Raw genomic sequence first — 19,291 nt, 5'->3', positions numbered from 1 at the left:
TGTTGCCACCCTCCTGGCCTTGGGAGCAGCTACAGCCCTCCAGGACCTGGTATGGGCTCATGGATGCCCGTGGACGTCGCCTAGTAAAACAGCTGTGACCTTGGAGTCATAATCTCAAGGTTCTAGTGCTGTCCAGCGTCTCGTTTTAGTACACTCTGTCCTGTTTGTCCAGCTTTGCTCGAGCTGGCTCAGGGACAGGCCCACCTTGCTTCATGTCGATGCCGGTGCGCTCATCACTGTTCCTGTCCTCCAGGTGGGCGGAAACCTGGACGCTTCTGTGCTCCTTACAGACCTCTGTTGCTACGGGGTTGTGGCTCTGATAGGGTCAGCACAAGGGACCTAAGGCATGAGTGGCTCCTGCCTGTTCGGCCATGAGGGTGCATGAAGGTGCGTGTGACACCCGGGCGTGCTTGTGCACGTGATGGTCTGGGTGTCTTGCTGCAAGAATAGCGTAAGTGTCAGTGGCCACCTTACAGGACACAGGACGCACTCATACACCAGACACATCTGGTGCTGCAGTGGCTGCATGGCCACAGCCTTTCTCTTGAGCATCTGGGAACGATTACTCTCTGCCTACAACCGAACTGTGAGGCGGCCATACGAAATTCGCGTTTAGGTGGATTAAAAAAAAATAAGCAGGCAAACGTGCTCATGTGTGCTCCTCCATGAGAGTAGTAGCTGTGAGGTTTTTTCCCATGAACGCCAGAGTCTCTTTACCTGACTGTCCAGTCAGAAAAGGACCTGAGTGGAGTTCTGTCGCCGACGTGCCTCTACTTCTAACCGAAGCTGCTGCAACTGTTTCTGGGACACGAAGAAAATTTTGATTTTGATTTCTTTTTTTAAAGCCAACATTGTAGTACACTTTTCAGCTGTGGAGTATCTCCAGATCCCAAACAATGATGACTGACGACTGGTGTGAATCTACAAATTCAAAAGTTCAGTGTGGATTTTCACTCACCAGAAAATATATACTACATTAAACAAGTGTTCATTGATTCCAAAAATTTGTTCCTGAACAATCGTAGATTGACAGTTATTTCTGTATAAATAGCCGGATTCTCCAGACTCTCCAATGAGCTACCTTAGAACGAATGTAGCTGGAGTCGTGTACGGACGGTCTTTATTTTCGGTTCCAGAAGTGCACAGCCTGCATGGTGAGTGCGATCCCTGAATGCCCCAGACCCGGTCACGGTGCTGGTCCTGCTCGCGGCTGCCATATAACGTGAATAATCCCAGAGGTGGTGACTTTCTCTCTACAAACATTTGTCAGACACTTGTTAGAGATGACAACATGTTTGGGGGTTTTTCAGGGAATCTTTACTTGAAGCATGCAGCGTCATGAATGGAAGTGTTTCTACTTTTTTGGCTTTCCGTGCACGTGGCTGTTTGGAAGGGGGTCCTCCTGGGTCCAGAGGCTCCAGGAGGGAGCTGTCTGAGGGTCATGTGGTCTTCTGCTCAGGAGCCAGGGCTGTGTTTTGTTTGGTTTTTGTTTTTTAAGTTAAACACGGACCAGTTGGAATTTAGAAATATGTGGGTGCCTATGGATTTTGAAATTGGATTTAAAAAGTTGTGGCCAGGAATACAGAGACCAGGCTTTAATTACAGCTCTCACCAGCCCTATACTTTGTCATGGGAGGTGGGGGGGAGGCATCGCCACCAGGCAGGGTTCTCAGAACCAGGGCATCAGGCATCTCACGAGGACGCTTCCTATGTGCGATGGTGACAGGAAGGAGGAAGGGGGGGCAGTGGATGCTGACTTGGTACCTGGGACGCTGAGTACAAACCTCAGTGAGCTACTAAAGGGTAGAGTGTTGGGTTGAGGGGTCCCAGCTGATCACTAAACTAGGGCTGTCTGGTCGCATGGTTAATGAGTTACTCGGGGAACAGAGCAGAGTCGAATAGTCTGCTGATTTCACACTGCTGATTTTGAAATCCTTTGGTTGGTGCGAATGTGTCAGGCAGGGAACATTAGTGTTCTGCACGGTTGAAACTAAAGGAAGAAACTGCACATTTAATCAGAGAGCGTTTAAGGAAAAAGGACCTTGGAGTCAGCTGAGCTGGGGCCCAGACAGATGATGGAAAGAGTCAGGTGGGCAGGTAGCCCCGGGGACCAGAAGACCATGTACCCCAAATAAAGGATGGGTGATGCTCAGCCCAGCCTCCCTGGGCCTGGAAGGGATGGTCCCGGGCATCTGGATCTTCCCATCCTTCAGGAGAAGCTGGAAGCTTGGAATGTTATGTACAACTTCTTTGAACTATTTGGCAATTAACCAGAAATATTTTAAAATGCCATGCAGGCCAAACCGAGTGTGGCGTGGAGCTGCCAGTCTGCACGCCACCGCCCGCCCGCCTCCCTCGTTTTACAGGAAGCGCTAACTGGCCGGCCCTGGGTTTTGCTCCTGGCTTGGCAGCAGCCCGAGGCCTAGAGACCCGGTCTCTTGACTCTGTGGCTGATTTTCTTGTCTCCCCACGGGCCACTTTCTGGGGGTGCCGTGGAGCGACTGGGGTATTTAGGGTTTCCTGGCTGGCAGGCAGCTCACCCTCTAGGGTTCTTGAAAGCTATTCCTAGAAGTCACAGTCATGGCCAGCTGGACTTCCCCTGAGGTGTGGCTTCTCCTCCTGGGTGTTTATGGCACACATGCCAGGTGGAGCTGGATTCTTGGCCTATTTGTGTGTTTTCCTAGGATATCAGGATACCTTCTCGGGCATGGAGTTAATACTCCATCCCCCACTTGGACCCCAAGACACACTGGCTCAGCATGAACACCACACACCAGTGTGGGGGAGTACGAAGGAGGTACTGGCGACAGGGCGAAGACGGCAAAGGTCCAAAAAATCTAAAGGAACTGGGACCCCCCTCTCTCCCTGCTGAGTTTCTGCTCTCGGTCCCCAGCCTAACCTGAGACTCCCACCCACCACCCCCATCCCAACCCGGGAGTTAACATGGTATCTTTGGCACCTGTTCTGAGGAGTGTTCAAGGCCCCTGCATCAGATCACCTGGGGATGCTGGGAAAGGAACAGTGTTCTGAGCCCAGCCCACTGAGACCCTCAGAACTAAAATATTGGGGTATGACCCAGAACTCCCTCTTAGACACATGTCCCAGGAGGTTATTATGCACTCAGAAGCTTAAGGACTGTTCTAGGGATAGCAGAGACACTGGGCAATAGGGTCTTGTGAATCCAAGCCATGTCCTGTAGGTCCCACCGCACAGGAATACAAGCAGATCAGAGGAGCTGGCGGGTCAACCAGAATGTTCTGGCTCACAGCCCAGAACCCACAAGGCAGTGTTAAGGGGTGGTCACAGGAATGCTTTCACTGGTGTGCAATCAGTGTTGTCACACAGCGCCCCACACTTGGGGCTTAATGACCTGCTTTAAAAAAGCATGTTTTAAGACATTCATTCATTCATTCATTTGTTTTTATGTTATCTTACGTTATGTTATGTCACCATACAGTACATCATTAGTTTCTGATGTAGTGTTTCATGATTCATTGTTAAAGCACTTTTTAAAAAAAGTTTATTTATTTATTTTAGGGAGAGAGAGAGAGAGAGCGAGCACGAGAGTGAGCGCATGGTAGGGGGAGGGGCAGAGGGAGAGAAAGAGAGTCTTAAGCAGACTCCACATTGAGTGTGGAGCCCAATGTGGGGCTTGATCTTACGACCTTGAGATCCCAACCTGAGCTGAAACCAAGAGTTGGACTGTGCCACCCAGGTGCCTCTTGAAAACACTTTGGAAATTCTTAATTTTATTTTTGATTTTGTCTTTTAAATGAAGGCTAATGGAACAACAGAGCATGATCTGGGGGGTTAGAGCCCCTGCTCATATGTGGTTTTGCCTGCCTCTGTCTCCCCACCTCCCTAGGACAGGTTCCCTGCTGTGGGCTCCCCACACCACCCACCCTGTCTGCCCAGTGGCTTCCACGGCCCCCCACCCCAGCAGGAGCCTGGGTGCAGGCCCATGCCAGCGTGCTGAGTTGTGGAGGTGCCGGTGAGGTCTTCACTGCTCAGTAAGTATCCCTGAGCCCAAAGGAGTGTAAATAGTACTAGAAATAGTACTAGAAATAACACTATTTCTACTAGAAATAGAAATAGTAAATAGAAGATAAAAAACAAAACACAATATCACAACACTGTGACAGGTTGAAAGAGAGACTGCTGAGAAAGGGAAAAGTGTTTTTCCTAATTTTTGAACATGGCCGCATATTTTCAGTTTGTACCGGGCCTTGTAAATTCTATGGCCGGCCTGGAGGACCCTAGGCATAAATTCTGGTCTCAGTGGATCTGGTTGACTGGTGGTTCACATTAGTGACATAATGTACTCCTTCCCCTCTGCCTTCTCTTTGTCCTCATTTCCTCAACTCTTCCTTCTGATTGTAATACCCAGAGCCTTCTGTATGTTGACAAGTATCTTTGTATTATGCATTCCAATCTTTTTCTTCCAATGAATGTGAATAAAAGAAATTTTGAAGAATAAAGCAATCATAAGTTAAAAATTCCCTTGTAAATTTCCTGTAGGAGTTTTGCAGATTTTAAGGAGAAACTGTGCAAGCTATCATATTTGCCCGGTTTCTCTAATTACGAAGAGTTCCATTTTAACCACATGAATTTGGTTACGTGGTTCAGCGAGTCAGGACTGTTTTGCACCGCCTCAGTCTGGCAGGCCAAATTAGCATGGTACACCTGGGACACGGGGTGTGCCCAGGGAATGTTTGTAGAAGTGTGGGATGTGAGGATTGGATGTGTTGGTGTGTTGGCAAAAGTTTTGATTTTTATTGTTCAAAGAGATGAGCAGCTGATATCGCTAGGCCTAGTTATCTTCAGATAGAAGTGGTTACGGTCTGTGTCTCAGTGACCACGTTCTACTTGAAACCCTCTCCTCCCTTGGCTGATAGGATGGTCTTCTGGTTTTCCTCTCCTCCCTCTGCTGCTCCTTCTCTTGTCTTTGACTCAGTCTCTAAATGCTGGACTTCTGAGGGCTTACACTTGTGCCTTTCTTTCCAACTCATTCTATACTCTCTTGTAGCTAAAGACATGAGCTCAGAATCAGGCTGTCTGGGTTCAGTTGCCACTAATTTTGGTGATCTTGATGGAGCTGTTTGTTTTTTGTGAGCCTGTGCTCCATGGGTTTATGTCGCTGGGCAGGTGAGAATAGTAACAGTCCCTTTCCCATGGCCTGGGTGAGGATTAAATAATTCATCTCAATTCATGTCAAGTGAATAGGAAATGTTTTTAGCGACTAAAAGTTAGATGTTTGGGCTTCTGCTTCTGACTGTAATAACTAGCTTGTGGCAGACCAATACTTCTATCTAAGACAACCAGCTAAGGTAGACAGAGTATCAGAAATATCTTCTGGAAGGCACCAGAGAAGCTCCCAAGGCAGCCAGAACTTGGGAAACCAAGATCCCAGAGGGAAGGGAGAGTCATTGAGGTCAGAGTCAATGAGCCTGGCATCCTAACTTGTTTTTCACCTTGATGCACTCAGCAGTTCATCAGTGGCAGGTGCAGAGACGATGAAGGCGAGCAGAAAGTGAGTGTGAGGAGGCTGAGAAGTCAGGGAAAGCTGTTAGCAGTTTCATAGTGCTGGGGAGAAGAAAACAGAGCTCAGAGCTCACCAAGGTAGACGGATCTTCATAAACTCTCCATGCATTCATTTGAGACCCCTGAAGATTACACCTAGAAGTAAGGGGTTACTGCAAACAGATTAGGCCTGCAAAGACAGAAACCCAGTTCTGAATGAGCTCAATCCTTGATTGGATTATGGTGATGCACTCCTACAGCTTGCCAGGAGCCAAGGAAAATCCTCTCTGGAGAAAGATATCACCCAGCGCCTTGAAATTTCTTCATAAACAATGATTGTAGTTAATAAAATATACATGGTACATCCAGAGACTTGGATCATAGAAATATCTGTATGGTATATAGATACTAGAGTTACCAGACATGATCATTAAAACAATTATGATAAATACATTCAAGAAAATAGGCAAGATGGAGAATTTTAACAAAACAAAGCGGGGGTATATAATATAAAGAAGCAAATAGAAATTATAGAAATGAAAAATACAAAAATTAAGAATGGAGTAGATGGGTTCAAATGAAAATTAGACACAGTTGAAGGGAAAGTCAATGATCTGGAACATAGGTCAGAAGACATGAAGACCAATTTATGGAGAGTCAAAATGGAAAATGCAGAAAAGAGCATAATAGGCATATGGTACATGTGTCTAAAATACACATATTGGAGTCCCAGAATGGGAGAAGGAAAATGGGATGGAAGCAATATTTGAGGAGATAATGGGGAAGATTTTCCAAGACCAAAAGATGATGGCAAGCCACAAGTTCAAGAAGTGCTACAAACCTCAGGCAAGATAAATAATAGGTAAACCACACATAAGCACTTCACAGTAAAGCCCTGGCAGTTAAGACAAAGACAACATTAAATGCAGCCTGAGAAAAATAGTTTCCCTTTACAAAGAACAACAGTAGGCCTGGCAGCCAATGTTTCAACTGAGCTGGCGTGAGCTGCAGCACCAGGGGTCACAGTTGGTGACTGCTCCAAGAAGGTAACTGCTACCGCAGAATTCTGTATCCTCCAGCAATGTCTTTCAAAGTGAAGGTGATACGGTACCAAAACTACAGACAACGAAAGAAAAAATAAGTAAATTGTAGTTTCTCAAAATTAAAAGCATTTGTGCTTCAAAGGACACCACTGAGAAAGTAAAAAGACAACCCATAGATTGGGAGAATATTTTACACATCACATATCCAAAAAAGGACTTGTTTCCAGAATATATAACTCAACAACAAAAAGGCAAATAACCCAATAAAAAAATGGGTAAAGGATTTGAATAGGCATTTCCCCATAGAAGATCCCCAAATGACCAATAATAAATACATGAAAAGATGCTCACAATCATTAGCCATCAGGGAAATGCAAATCAAAATCATGAGATACCACTTCACATTCATTATGATGGCTAGAAGCTAAAAGCAAGCAAGTGTTGGCGGAATTATGGATCAATTGGAACCTTCATGCATCACTGGTGGGAGTGTAAAATGGTATAGCCCGTTTGGAAAACAGCCTGGCAATTGCTTAAAAAGTGTACCCAAGAGAAATGAAAATACATGTCTATATAAAAAATTATACACAAATGTTCACAGTAATTCATAGTAGCCAAGAAGTGGAAACAATCCAATGTCTATCATCTGAAGAATGGATGAATCAAATTTGCTATATCCATACAATGGAATATTATTTAGCAATAAAGGGAATGAAGTACTGATAAATGCTATAATGTGGATGAACCTTGAAAACTTTACACTAAGTGAAAAAAGCCAGCCACAAAAGACTACATATTGTGTGATTCCGTTTATGTGAAATGTCTAGAATAGGCAGATCTTTCAAGACAGAAAGTAGATTAGTGGTTTCTGGGGGCTAGCCGGGGGTGTGATTGTGGGAATGAGGAGTTACAGCTAATGGATATGTGGTTTCTTTTTTGGGCGATGGGAATGTTTTAAAATTGATTGTTGTGATGGAGGCACAACTCTGTGAATAAACTGCAAGCCAGGGAGTTGTACAATATAAATGAGTGAGTTATAGGATATATGAATTATATCTCAACAAAGCAGTTACCCAAAGAATGGAGGTAAAGTACGGATGTTTCCAGAAACTAGGAACTAAAGAAATTTATTGCCAGCATACTCTCACTAAAGAAATACTAGAGAGAGTTCTTCAGGCAGAAGGAAATTATCGCAGATAGCAGCACAGAAATGGAGGAAGGAATGAAGTGCAAGAGAAAACGTAAATATGTAGATAAATTTAAATGAATACTGACTGCTCAAAACAATACTATGTCATGGGGTTCAAAATACATATCTCAATATCTCAGAAGGTATAGACCATATTAAAGTGGTCTAGTGCCCTTACATTGTCTGGGAAGTGATAATGCTCATTTTTGGTAGGTACTTCTGACTCAGGAAGCCATGTGATTACCTATAGGGTAAATTACTAAAAGAATTAATAAGACTGGGGAGCTAAGAGTAAATAGAATAATAGAGAGGAAATACAGAGGCTATATGGAGTAATAAAGAAGAGTAGATTAATCCCAAAGATGGCAAGAAAGGAGGAAAAAGGAAACTAGAATATGCAGATTTGAACCTAAATATCAGCAATCACTTTAGGTTAACAGACTTTGATTAAATACTTGTATCAAAAAACTGAGATCATCAGATTGGATTAAAAAAAAACCCAAACTATGTTCTACTTAAAAAAGATGCATCTTACATATATGGGCCCCAAATGTTGTAAGTGAAAGATGGAAAGAAGGTAAACCATGGGGTGCTAACCTAACGAAAGTGGTCTGGTTGTCCTAGCAACAGATGACGTCATGTCTAAGGTCAGTAACATTACTGCAGATAAGGAGGGACTCTCGTACTGCTAAGAGAGTCTACTAGGGAATATCAATCAACTGACCGAGTACCCAGGTGTCCCTACTTGAAGATCCTCAAATATTTGGGAAGTGTGTAACACATTTCTAAATAACCCATGAATCAAAGAAGAAATCCCAATGAAATTTAGGAAATATTGCGGACTGAGGGTAATAAAAATATGAAATACGGCATATCAGATATTGTGGGCTGTAGCTAAACCTGACAGAAGAAAATTATAGTCTGAAATGCACATAATTGAAAAGAGGAAAGACTGAAAATCATAAGATTTTAGATGCTAGGAAAAAACCAGCATATGAAACACAAAAAATGTAGAAGGAAGGAAATTAAGGAGATAAAAAAACAAACTTAAATGGTGGAAAAGCAATATAATCAAAAGTTGGTTCTTTGAAAAGACTAATAAATGAATGAGGGACCTTCCCTAAACTATAAGAGAAAATGGAGAAAGCACAAATTAGCACTATCAGGAATGAAAAGGGGGATAGCATTCCAGAACTTCAAGATACAAAAAGTTAGCTGTTATCTTTCGGTACACCAGTGCGTTTATGAGAGTTCAACTGCCATGTTCGTATGTACGCCCAAACCCCCAAAATCGATTTCTCTACTCAGCATCTCCACTTGTTTCAAAGGTAGCATGTTAACAACAAAAACCCCTATTCTATCCTGTTTCCCTGCCCCCAAGAGTTTCCCGTCTCATGTTTCTCATGTTTGTAAAGGTATCACCAAAAGATATTAATTTGCTCAAACCAGAAACTCAAGATTTTGCTTCTCTCTGTTGGGTATCACTGCATCTCATCAATGCCCATGTTGCCCTGGCTTTTCCTTCTCCCTTCCCCTCTCTTTCTTTGAATCAGCCCTCTCCCTCTTTTCTGTCCACTCCCACAGCTTCCATCATTGTCCAGCCCCCCCTCAGATCTCCTCTAATTCCAGCACTGGCATCTTCATTTTTCTTCTCCCTTCCTTCCCCACATGGCAAAGCTGTCCTGCATGCATCCCTTTACAGCCATTTCATGGCTTCCCGTTGCCCTAGAATCAAGCCCAAACTCTCCTGTGGCCAGGAAGACTCCCCTCTCAGAGCCCTTGGCTTCCTTCTCTCAGCGTCTTGGCTACTCACACTTCTGCCCTGGCAGGGATTTTGAATCCTTTAGCTCCCTGCTCCACCAACCCGTCCCGCTGTCCCACAGTGAAATCAAGAACAGACAACAAAGGTGACGAACTCATTGTTCACATTTCCCTGAACTCCAACCCGCTGTTGGGGATCAGCCCCATCTACAGCTGTGAGTGCTCCCGGGGCTGTCCTGATTATGGTTGGCTCCCTAGGACATGACACAGTGCCTGGTGCAGAGAACAAGCACAGGAAGGAATTATGAACCTGCATGAAGGAATGGATGACTGTAATGGATCAGATATAATCCTGAAATTTAGTGCTGATACTGTTTTTCAGATTGACCAAAGTGAAACAGAAAATGGAAAAAAGGTACCTGTAAACATAGTAAATATTCCAGCCTCTTTAAGAGAGAAGGTTAATGCATTCTTGGTTATTTATTTAATGATAACAAAGTCTTTTAAAGTAATTCAAATATTTACCAGATTATCACATCCCCTTGGCTTAAGGTCTTAATGGGCGAAATCTTGCCTTTGTCTTTCTTGTAGACTTTGGCAGAAGCCCTGGCCTTTGGTTGGTGAGCTGTACGGTTTTGTTGACTTAAATAGAAATCTGGAAACTGCCTAAATCAATTTCAGGACGTTGTTTCTCTCGCTGAAGTTGGTGGCCACAGATAACACAACTTACTGAAGGTTTCTGAGGAAGTAAAATCCAGCCCCTTTCAAAGTAAATACATTCATATTATTTCATAACCCATATATGCTGGATCTTCAAAAATATCCTTGTACTTGACCCTAAAACATTTATTAAAGTACCTGTGATGGGGGCCTCTGGGTGCTCAGTCGGTTAAGCACCTGCCTTCGGCTCAGATCATGATCCCTGGGTCCTGGGATGGAGCCCTGCTTTGGGTTCCCTGCTCTGCGGGGAGTTTGCTTCACCCTCTGGCCCTCCCTCCCCTTGTGCTCTCTCTCTCTCTCTCTCTTACTCTCTCTCATATAAATAAATAAAATCTTAAAAAAAAAAGTACCTGTGATGTATTTGTTGTTCCAAAGAAGCTAAATGGGCCCCTAGGGATTTAAAAGTTTGAATAAGGTTTGCTGGGGTTAACCAATAGGACCTATTTTCTTCTGATATCATGTAAATCAGCTTCATTTGGTTTTTCTCTAAGAAGATGGACCGATATGTGAAACGAATCATTTTTTATTATGAAATGTATTGTATGTACAAAGGAACAAATGTGAAAGTTTTGTGTGGTTGAAGGACAATGAAACACATGGCACGTCTTCACTGTCCGTCTCAGGACATGGCAGAGGGCAGCCACGACGTGCGTGCCCCCTCTCCACCTCGTCCCTCTGCAGTGGTCTGTATGGGTTATGGGGGAACCATAGCCCATAGATGCTGGAATGGCTGAGCCCGGGTTTTGTGCAGGTTTTATTAAGAAATTGTGGACGGACCTTGTGGCACTGCTTATTGGAAAGCTCTCTTTTCCTAACTTTTTTTTTTTTTTTTTGCCTGTCACCTATGTCTAGTTCCTTGTCTCTGCTGCCTTTAGAAGGAATGACAAAATTTAAAGAAGCCACAAGCTTGGTGACTGCCTAGCAAAAGAAACACCATTTGAGGGGGAAACAGGCATAGTGCTCTTAGACCCAATGAATGGAAATGTGCTGACTGCATTTCTGCTGCTCTTAGAGCTGGGATGAGCCTGAAAGGGGGGCACCCAGGGAGCCCCCGGTCAGCCTGCCCTGGAGAGAGATGGGACCCACAGCCATGCTTCATTTCTGAGCCAGTAGCGGGGCCAGCTTTGTGGGTGTGTGACCAGTGCAGTCCGAAGGGCCCTGTGCTTGCAGGTGCCATCTTGAGAGTCTTCATACTTTTATCTTTGAGCGTGTGTTTTGTGCCATGGGACGACGGAACACGCTCTAAGGGCTCAGAAGCACGGCTCATGCATGGTTTTGCCTTCTGCTGCCTCCTTACCTCCCTGGGAGGGAGTCTCAGCTGACTACTCTCCCACTCCCTGATGCTCCCAGCCTTTCTGCCCAGCATCTGCTGTTGTCCTCTGTCCCCGGTAGGGGCTCCGGGAAGGACACGCCTGCTCTGTGGCCTCAGAGCCTGGGCATCGTGGTGGCCTTCTTGCATGGAGCTAGCGGTGTCGTGGTGTGCTTGGTGGGCACCTTGGTGATGGGAGCCTCTCACCCATCACTGATCCAGGCACTGAGCACTTATCGTGTGAACTTGCATTCCAGGGGGCAGCGTGTCTGCTGTGGATGGAGGGGCAGGCCCTGGGAAAGGGAGATTGACCTAAAGCAATAATCTTACGATGTTGCTTATGAGTCTGGGGGTCTACTGGGTGGTTCTTCTGGTTTGGGCCAGTTTGGCTGGCATCTGCTGGGCTCTCTTGTGTCTGTCATCAGCAGGTGGGTCATCTGGAGGCTCGATGATCCATGTCGGCCTCACTTAGTGTGTGGCAGTTGGCAGGATGTGGCAGGGGCAGTGGGAACAAACAGTCACCCCGGAGGCTGGCTATCCCAGGCCTCTTCACACGCTGGCAGAGTTCCAAGAGCAGTAAGAGAGGACAGCCCTAGGGGACAAGTATCTTTCAAGTCTCTATGATGTCACATTTGTTGCTGAGTTGGCCAAAGCCATATACAGGCCAACCCAGATTCTAGGAGTAGAGAAAGAATCTACCTCTTGACGGAAGGAGCCTCAAAATCATATTGTCAGCTGTGTGGATATGAGGATGGGAGGCACCAATTAAATGACACGAGCAAATGATATTTTAGCTTTTATTATTCTTCTCTTGAAAATCAGCCTATGTGTTCCCACTTCTGAACTATCACCAAAATTAGCTTAAAGGATTGCCCTCGTGTATATTTATAAAACGGTTCCATGCAAATCTATTTTATTGCCTAGACTAAGGATCACTGGGGACCTGCTGCCAAACAGAGGTAATCATTAAACCACCAGTAACAGGCCACTTCACTGGATTAAGGAAAGAAAAGAATATACAAATGGAGACGTGACATCAGCCTTGTTTTAGATATATTTTTTTCCCCCGGGATGGCGAGTCTGCCTTTTCTATTTGAATGCCCTGTCTTTGTAAGAACAGGCAAAAGAGCCCGAGAGTGGCCTAGTGCAACCTGCCTGCAAGGGGTGGGGGGCCTGCCTTAATGGTGTGTGAAGCGGGGGTACACACAGTTCCAGAGCCCTCCTGTGGTTCGGTGGCTGACCCCCTCCTGAGCACCCCGCCCCCTCCCTGGAATCCTGGCCACACGTTCACAGCCGGCAGCCGAAGCCGAAGTCTCCCTGCCACGCCGGGGTCACCACCACTAGACTTCCCTGCTGCCGCACTTCTGGAACAGCCCTGTAATGGGATCTTCCCATAGGACTCCCTGCTTTGTCTTCTGTCCTGAAGTGCCCGGCAGTGTCCTGGCCACCGCACCGAAAGCCAAGAAAGGAGTGCGGGGAACATGCAGCCAGGGGATCAGGGTTGACGTGAAAATTGTCGGAGTCAGGAAATTCCAGGGCCCTTAAGTCACTCAGGAAGATGGTTGACATGAGCGGCCAAGGGAGGGGATCAGGTTGCCTCGGTGGAAGTAGGAACTGAGGTTCCCTGTCAGGCGCTGGGAGGTGTCTGTGTCCTCCACTGCGGAGGCAAAGTCGGGATAGTTCTGTCTGAATCTTTAGAACAGCCAGCTTGGAACGAACCTTGACTCACTGCCTATTAAGGTCGGTGCGTTCTTTTGGAACAGTTATCCCTGACGAGATTGAAGAATTCGTTGAGTGGACTCACCAGTTTGCTTTTAAAGTGGTACCTAAAGTGGACCCTCTTTTAGGGGATTTCGCTGTTTCAGTGTGAGTGTCCAGCAAGGAAGCCCTTCATTCCGACTCCTTGGCTCATGTGATGGTTTGAAGATTAATCTCCTGTGTCTTGGGCGTACAGAGGAGGTGGGGCTTGGGTGGGGGAGTGGAGCGAGCCGTGTGCGTTGACTTGTGTGGTGTCTTCACAGGCTGCACGTGTTGTTGGGACCCCCGTGGTGCTCACGTGTCCAGCTCGCTAAAGGCTGTGACGTCTGACCTTGACCCCTTCTGGTAGCGCTCCTGTGAGGACGCCACACACACTTCCTGACAGATTAAAAGGCCCATATTCATCTCTCCTGTTTTAGTTAACTAACACTAGCACAAATTGCCCATCTATTAATTAGGGGAGCAGGGTTGTGACACTGGCTTAGGAAGTAATGGCGGCCTTTCTGCTGAGAGGAGGACTGGGGCATTTTTATGGAGGATGCTTGGGTCCCGGGAGCCTGTGGCTGCTAATTATAGGGAAGGAATACGACTGAGGATGAACTTCCACACATTATAACAGTTGGTTTAAACGGCTTTTAATTCTCTTCTGTGTTCTATTTGTGTGTTATATTTACTCAATAAAATGATCTTTGAGGGAGGAAGCGTTTATGTGTTCCTTGGTGCCCAGCCCGTGCCTGACATATAATTTTGTTAAAATTGAACTATGAAAAGGGTAGTCATGATGCCTCGAATGTGAGGAGAGGAATGATGAGAACAGGCAGTTCTGCTACGCTTTTGGGATTCTGTTGTTGGAGGCCAGGGAGACTGTGGGCTGTTGTATTGTGGTTCCAGGCTGGCCGGGAGCGTGCTGAGGCAGAGACTTGGTGGGCAGATCCTTGGTGAATGTTGAGGAAAACCGGATATTCATATTCATCTCAGGCTCCTGAGCATAAAGCAAAAGGTATGGGATGGAGAAGATGGGCAAACTGGCCACAGCTGCCAGTAAGAACAGGGCTATATCTGCTGGTAGCCAGTGAGCCCCACCTCTGCCCCAGCTAAGGAGACGACCATAGGGCTGGGTGGGGTGGTGAGGACGGAAGGCCGGGACAGGTTCCTCGGCCACTTACCCACTCCCTGCTGTCTCCACGTTGGGTTCCTCCAATGAATGACGTGGGAGGGCCAGAGGGGTGTGTGCTGGAGCTGGCCTGGGTGACTGGAGGGGGCTGACAGGTCAATTCTTGGGAATTTCATGAGCTAGTTGTTGAATGTACCCATTATTAAAAAGTAAATTATGTAAACATTTATTAAACACGTTATATTAAAAACAAAGCTAATAAATCCTCAAAACATGTTACTTCCTAATTGTTTTATTATATTGTACTGCTACCCACACGTTCGAGGTTCCTGACATCTCTTGTATCTGGTGAAGGTACTATGTACTGGTGGGCTCCTGTGTCTCTTTTTCCAACTCTAAGCTCAGTGACTTCCCTTTGGTAGCTTGAAATGGGCCTTCGTGGGAATATTTATACCACATGCACGTTCACGTTCTGCCTCTCTCCACACCCACAGCAGCACTTCCTCTCTGACTCAGTTCTCTCTGTCTGGCCTGAGTGTGGACCCCAGCCTCGGAATGACTCAGGCCCCCCTGGAGGAGAAGCAGAAACTCTTTATCCAAAAGCCTCTTTCTCTGGGCTCCCACGTTTCCAGGGGGCTGAGGCAAAAGAAACTGTTATGGCTTAAAGGGCTTTCATTATCCCCATCTTCTGGTCTGTTGATAACAAGTGGGATGTAAAATAAGCAAAAGTGTTAGTACTATCAACAGGACAGATCAAGTCAGTTTTCTTAGCTAATAACCTCAACAGGGGGTCAAAGCAAACTGAGCTGGAGTGATTCCAGCTCTACCCATGGTTTAGTGTACATGTTAACAGGTCCAGTTTCTAATGGAATTTTCCATCTAGGAACAATGAAGTCTGATTTCAGTCCACAGGAGACCCTTGGCCCAGGAGATGCCTTCTGCAGGAAATCCTTCCTGTCTGCTGCTTCCGCAGGCTGGGGGAAACAGCTCCCCTGCGTGTTCCCCCCAAACTTGGGGCGCACCTCTCACACCACAGTACAGGGAGTTTGGCCAATTGGATCCTTGGGTTTAAATGGTTTCTCAGATGAGAGGATCCCTCTGTAAAATGCCAGTCAAGAATGCTGAACCTTACCAGCGTGCCTTTAGTATCTAAGAGGACCAGTTTGTTATTAGAGAAAGAAAACAAGTGAATCAAATAGGATTAACCCCTTCAAATGATTGAGCTAGGTATTTCTTACAAATAATATAAAACAAATTCCTTTCATTCTGTTGAGGATAACTAGAAATAGGAGCTGCGGGGTCTCTACAAGAATTAGCAGACTGTTACAGATGCCAATTCTAGACAAGTCGACGGTCTACATTTCTCTTGTTGAGGATAATAAGCAAAGCTTTTCCATCAAAAGAGACTAATTCCTAGTTTGAAATCTCACTTATAGTGGGAGGATTATCAGGCGTTTATCTAGATGTTTTAAAGTAGCTAAATATTTGCCTTTGCTTTCCCCCAATCTCCTGTCATTGGAATAAGAGCCTTAACCCATCAGGTAGGTGAATGCTAAGAACCACACTTGTGGCCCAAGAAATCAAGCGTGAAGTCGGCTTTCCTCGGGATGTTAACTTTAGTAAACTTATTTCCCTGTATTTTTAAGTGTATCGATCATTCCCAATGTCATGTCATGCTGGCTGTTGTAACAGCCTCACAATCTTAACAATTTACCACAGCGAAGCTCACGGCTTGTGCTCTAGTCACCAGCCAGGGTGGGTAGTGGACGCCGGGCAGCAGAATGCTCTCTTCCACGCGGTGATTCAGGAACCAGAGCTCCTCCTCTCCGGGGCTCTGCTGGTTTCTTGACTTTGGAGGCCTCCTGTGGCTCTTCTGCATCCAGCCTCTGGCTTCTCTGCCTCTGGCTGTGCGCAGAAGAAAGGTGGATGGGTGTGCGGGGGTGTCAAGGCCAGGCCTGTTGGGAGCCTTTCTTACTTTCCCTAATATTCCATTGGTCAGTACTCAGTTACATGGCTGTTAGCCCGACTGTAAGGCTGGGATATGTGCTCTCCGTGATCAGAAGGAAAAGGGAATGGGGTGGCAAACATGTGGCATGGCCTTGGCCACACTGGAACACTAAGATGACACATACTGCATTTTGCAAATGTGGTATTTTCAAGTCCTTTGTAGGTTTGTGGCCATAGAGAGGAGGCATAATGATCGAGAGCATGGCCTCGATTCACACAGACTACCAGCATCCAGGTCCCAGCTCTGCCATTTCCCAGATGTGACAAGGGGCAAATAACTTAGTCTTTCTCTGTGTCTTAGTTTCCTCTTGATAAATGGGGAGAACAATAGATGTTAATAGGGTTTGTGTGAGAATCAAATGATGTAATGTATGTAAAATGCTTAGAATTATGCATGGGACATAATAACATGAAAGTGTTAAACGACTTTTTAAAAAATACGACTAGTAACAAAGAGGCCTAATGTCTTCTTTGGTATGTTGTCATTTGAGTATGGCATCATTCAGATGGAGAACGTTTTTTTCAATTCAACCGTAAAAATGTTTATTGAGCAACTACTAATTGTCATGTGCCAGGTCTGACCATTGAATCTGAAGGAGTAGGCTTCTCACTGAATCAAAGCAAAGGGCATGTTCTGCACCAGATTTGCCTTTTAAACTCTGTGACCTTTGTGATTTTGGTTTCTACTCCCCAAATCCTCCATGGCGTATTCCTGGGGCCCTCAGAGTGGAAAGTGACACGGGTACCAAAGGGCTCCTTCTCTTCCCTTGTCCACGTCTCCTGGGCCCTATCAGGGCCACTCCCTTCATAGGTGTCATTGCCATCTGTTCACTATGTCGTGTGCTTCCAATTTATTTGTACGAACCCGCTACCTCTTCCAGTTACAATCTGAATTTCAGAATCATGCTTGATTTAAAAAAAACACCTGAGGGCAACATGAAGTGATTTCTGCATCCAAAGTCCGCATCCCAGGAGCAGACTGGGCTTAAAGGCTCTTTCTCTTGCAGCTCGATGACTGCACGCTGCAGCTCTCCCACAATGGCGCCTACCTGGACTTGGAGGCCACCCTGGCTGAGCAACGGGACGAGCTGGAAGGCTTCCAGGATGATGCTGGGTAAGAGCAACGGTTGTCTCTGTTGACTAGTCCCAAGCTTCCAAGACATGGGGGTACAGTAAGGCCTTAATTCTTGGAAGAGGCCACTGTAGCTTTGACCTTCTCTGCACTCACAGTCACACCAAAGAAGGCAGATGCAAGTGACTGACCGGTAGTGATAGCAAACCTGTTTGCATTTTGAGGAATTCTTCTTGACAAGGCTGCTCGGGGGCAGGAAAATTTCTGATATAGTTAATGAAGCACATTATATTGACCTTCTAACCGAATAGAATTTTTTAAACCGAATATAATTAAATTAATATTTTCTAGATTTTAGTAGCTTGACAACTATTTTAAGCATTGTTCTTAATGATAACTTCCAGGATATTTTGCTTCCTTGGCAGATGTCCTAGTAGATTATTTTGTAACTATATTATCTTTCAAACTCACAGCAGTGGAGAAAATGACTTGTGATGGTGTTGTCATCAAGTCACTTTTAGCCTACATCTAGAATTGCTTAATACTGCTGATTGCTGTGAATCTGAATAAAGCAATAGACATAAAAAACCAGAGAGGTGTGCAGGAAGTGAAATCATATATAAATCACATATACCCACACGATCAGCTATTCCTGTATTTATTAGGTTATTGAAATAGCCTTTTGATTGGGGCTCCCTGCCTTCTTTCATCCATTCAGAACCAAGTATATCTCTGATTTCATCACCTTCTTCCTTAGAAACCTTCAGAGATTCCCTGTTGCTTTCCAAATAAAGCTTAGCTGTCTTAATCTGGTGTTCGAGGACCTCCCCAAAAGTTGCTTTGAAGCTACCTTGCCTGAATTAAAAATAGATTACAGCCAGATGAATCTTATCTGGGAGTGCTGATTCTTCCTGAATGGCTCAAAAATGAGGGAAAATGGAAACCTTCTTAGTGTTAGTTTTCTACCTGACTCTAGTATTTACGGTGGTTTGCTGGGTTTCCCTTACTTTAACACCTGCCACAATTTATGGTGCTTTCCTTCTTAACTGTCCCCCCCTGTCCTTAGTTGTCTGCTTCTAAAGCTCTACTAGGTTAGTACTGGGCTTGTCTGAATATCTCTCATCTGGCATCTTCTCAACACATTATAGGCACTTACTGAACGTTGGTAGTCAGGTAAATGACAGGATCCCAGAATGGACTCCTGAATAACATGACCGTGAGCACTAAGGCCAGGATCCTTGGTAGGAACCAGCAAGGTTTTCTGAGGACCCAATGGGAACAGACCCTGGAAACTTCCATAGGCTGTACACACACTCATTATTATGTCATACCAGATTCTTCTCATCATTATTTAAAAAAAAATAACAGTATTAGATTGATGGACTTGGGAAAATTTCATTGCTATAGTTTTTACCGAGTATTTGACAATGACATTCCTTTATATAAGATGTCAGAATTCAGGCTGGATGTCAGTCTAATTGGATGACTTCATGGCTCATTGATTAAACATACACCAGGAATGTTATGAGTAGATTATTATCAACCTGAAAAATGTCTCTACTGGTATTATAGTTGAAGACCATGCCCTGTTTGATTTTTTTTTCTTTCTTATCAAAATTCAATTTGGAGATGGGAGCTTAGGGGAAAGAAAAGCATCGCTACAGTAGACAGCAGTATCAAGAGTTAAGAGCGGGGAAGAAAGGAACACCTGGGTGGCTCAGTCGGTTAAGCACCTGACTCTTGATTTCGGCTCAGGTCATGATCTCAGGGTCCTGGGATTGAGCCTGCATCAGGCTCT

At 45.3% G+C, this 19,291-nt stretch overlaps 1 protein-coding gene across 1 annotated transcript in view; it reads left to right on the top strand.

Moving 5' to 3' along the window:
* Positions 1-19,291, top strand: part of FHOD3 (formin homology 2 domain containing 3) — a 450,577-nt gene that overhangs the window by 41,043 nt on the left and 390,243 nt on the right. Inside the window, 1 exon segment of the mRNA XM_044382961.3 lies at positions 17,429-17,535. Within this exon segment, the coding sequence (XP_044238896.1) occupies positions 17,429-17,535 (107 nt within the window).

The sequence above is a fragment of the Ursus arctos genome, unplaced genomic scaffold (assembly GCF_023065955.2).
Source record: "Ursus arctos isolate Adak ecotype North America unplaced genomic scaffold, UrsArc2.0 scaffold_17, whole genome shotgun sequence".
Lineage (NCBI taxonomy): Eukaryota > Metazoa > Chordata > Mammalia > Carnivora > Ursidae > Ursus > Ursus arctos.
This window is presented reverse-complemented; position numbering and strand designations above follow the sequence as displayed.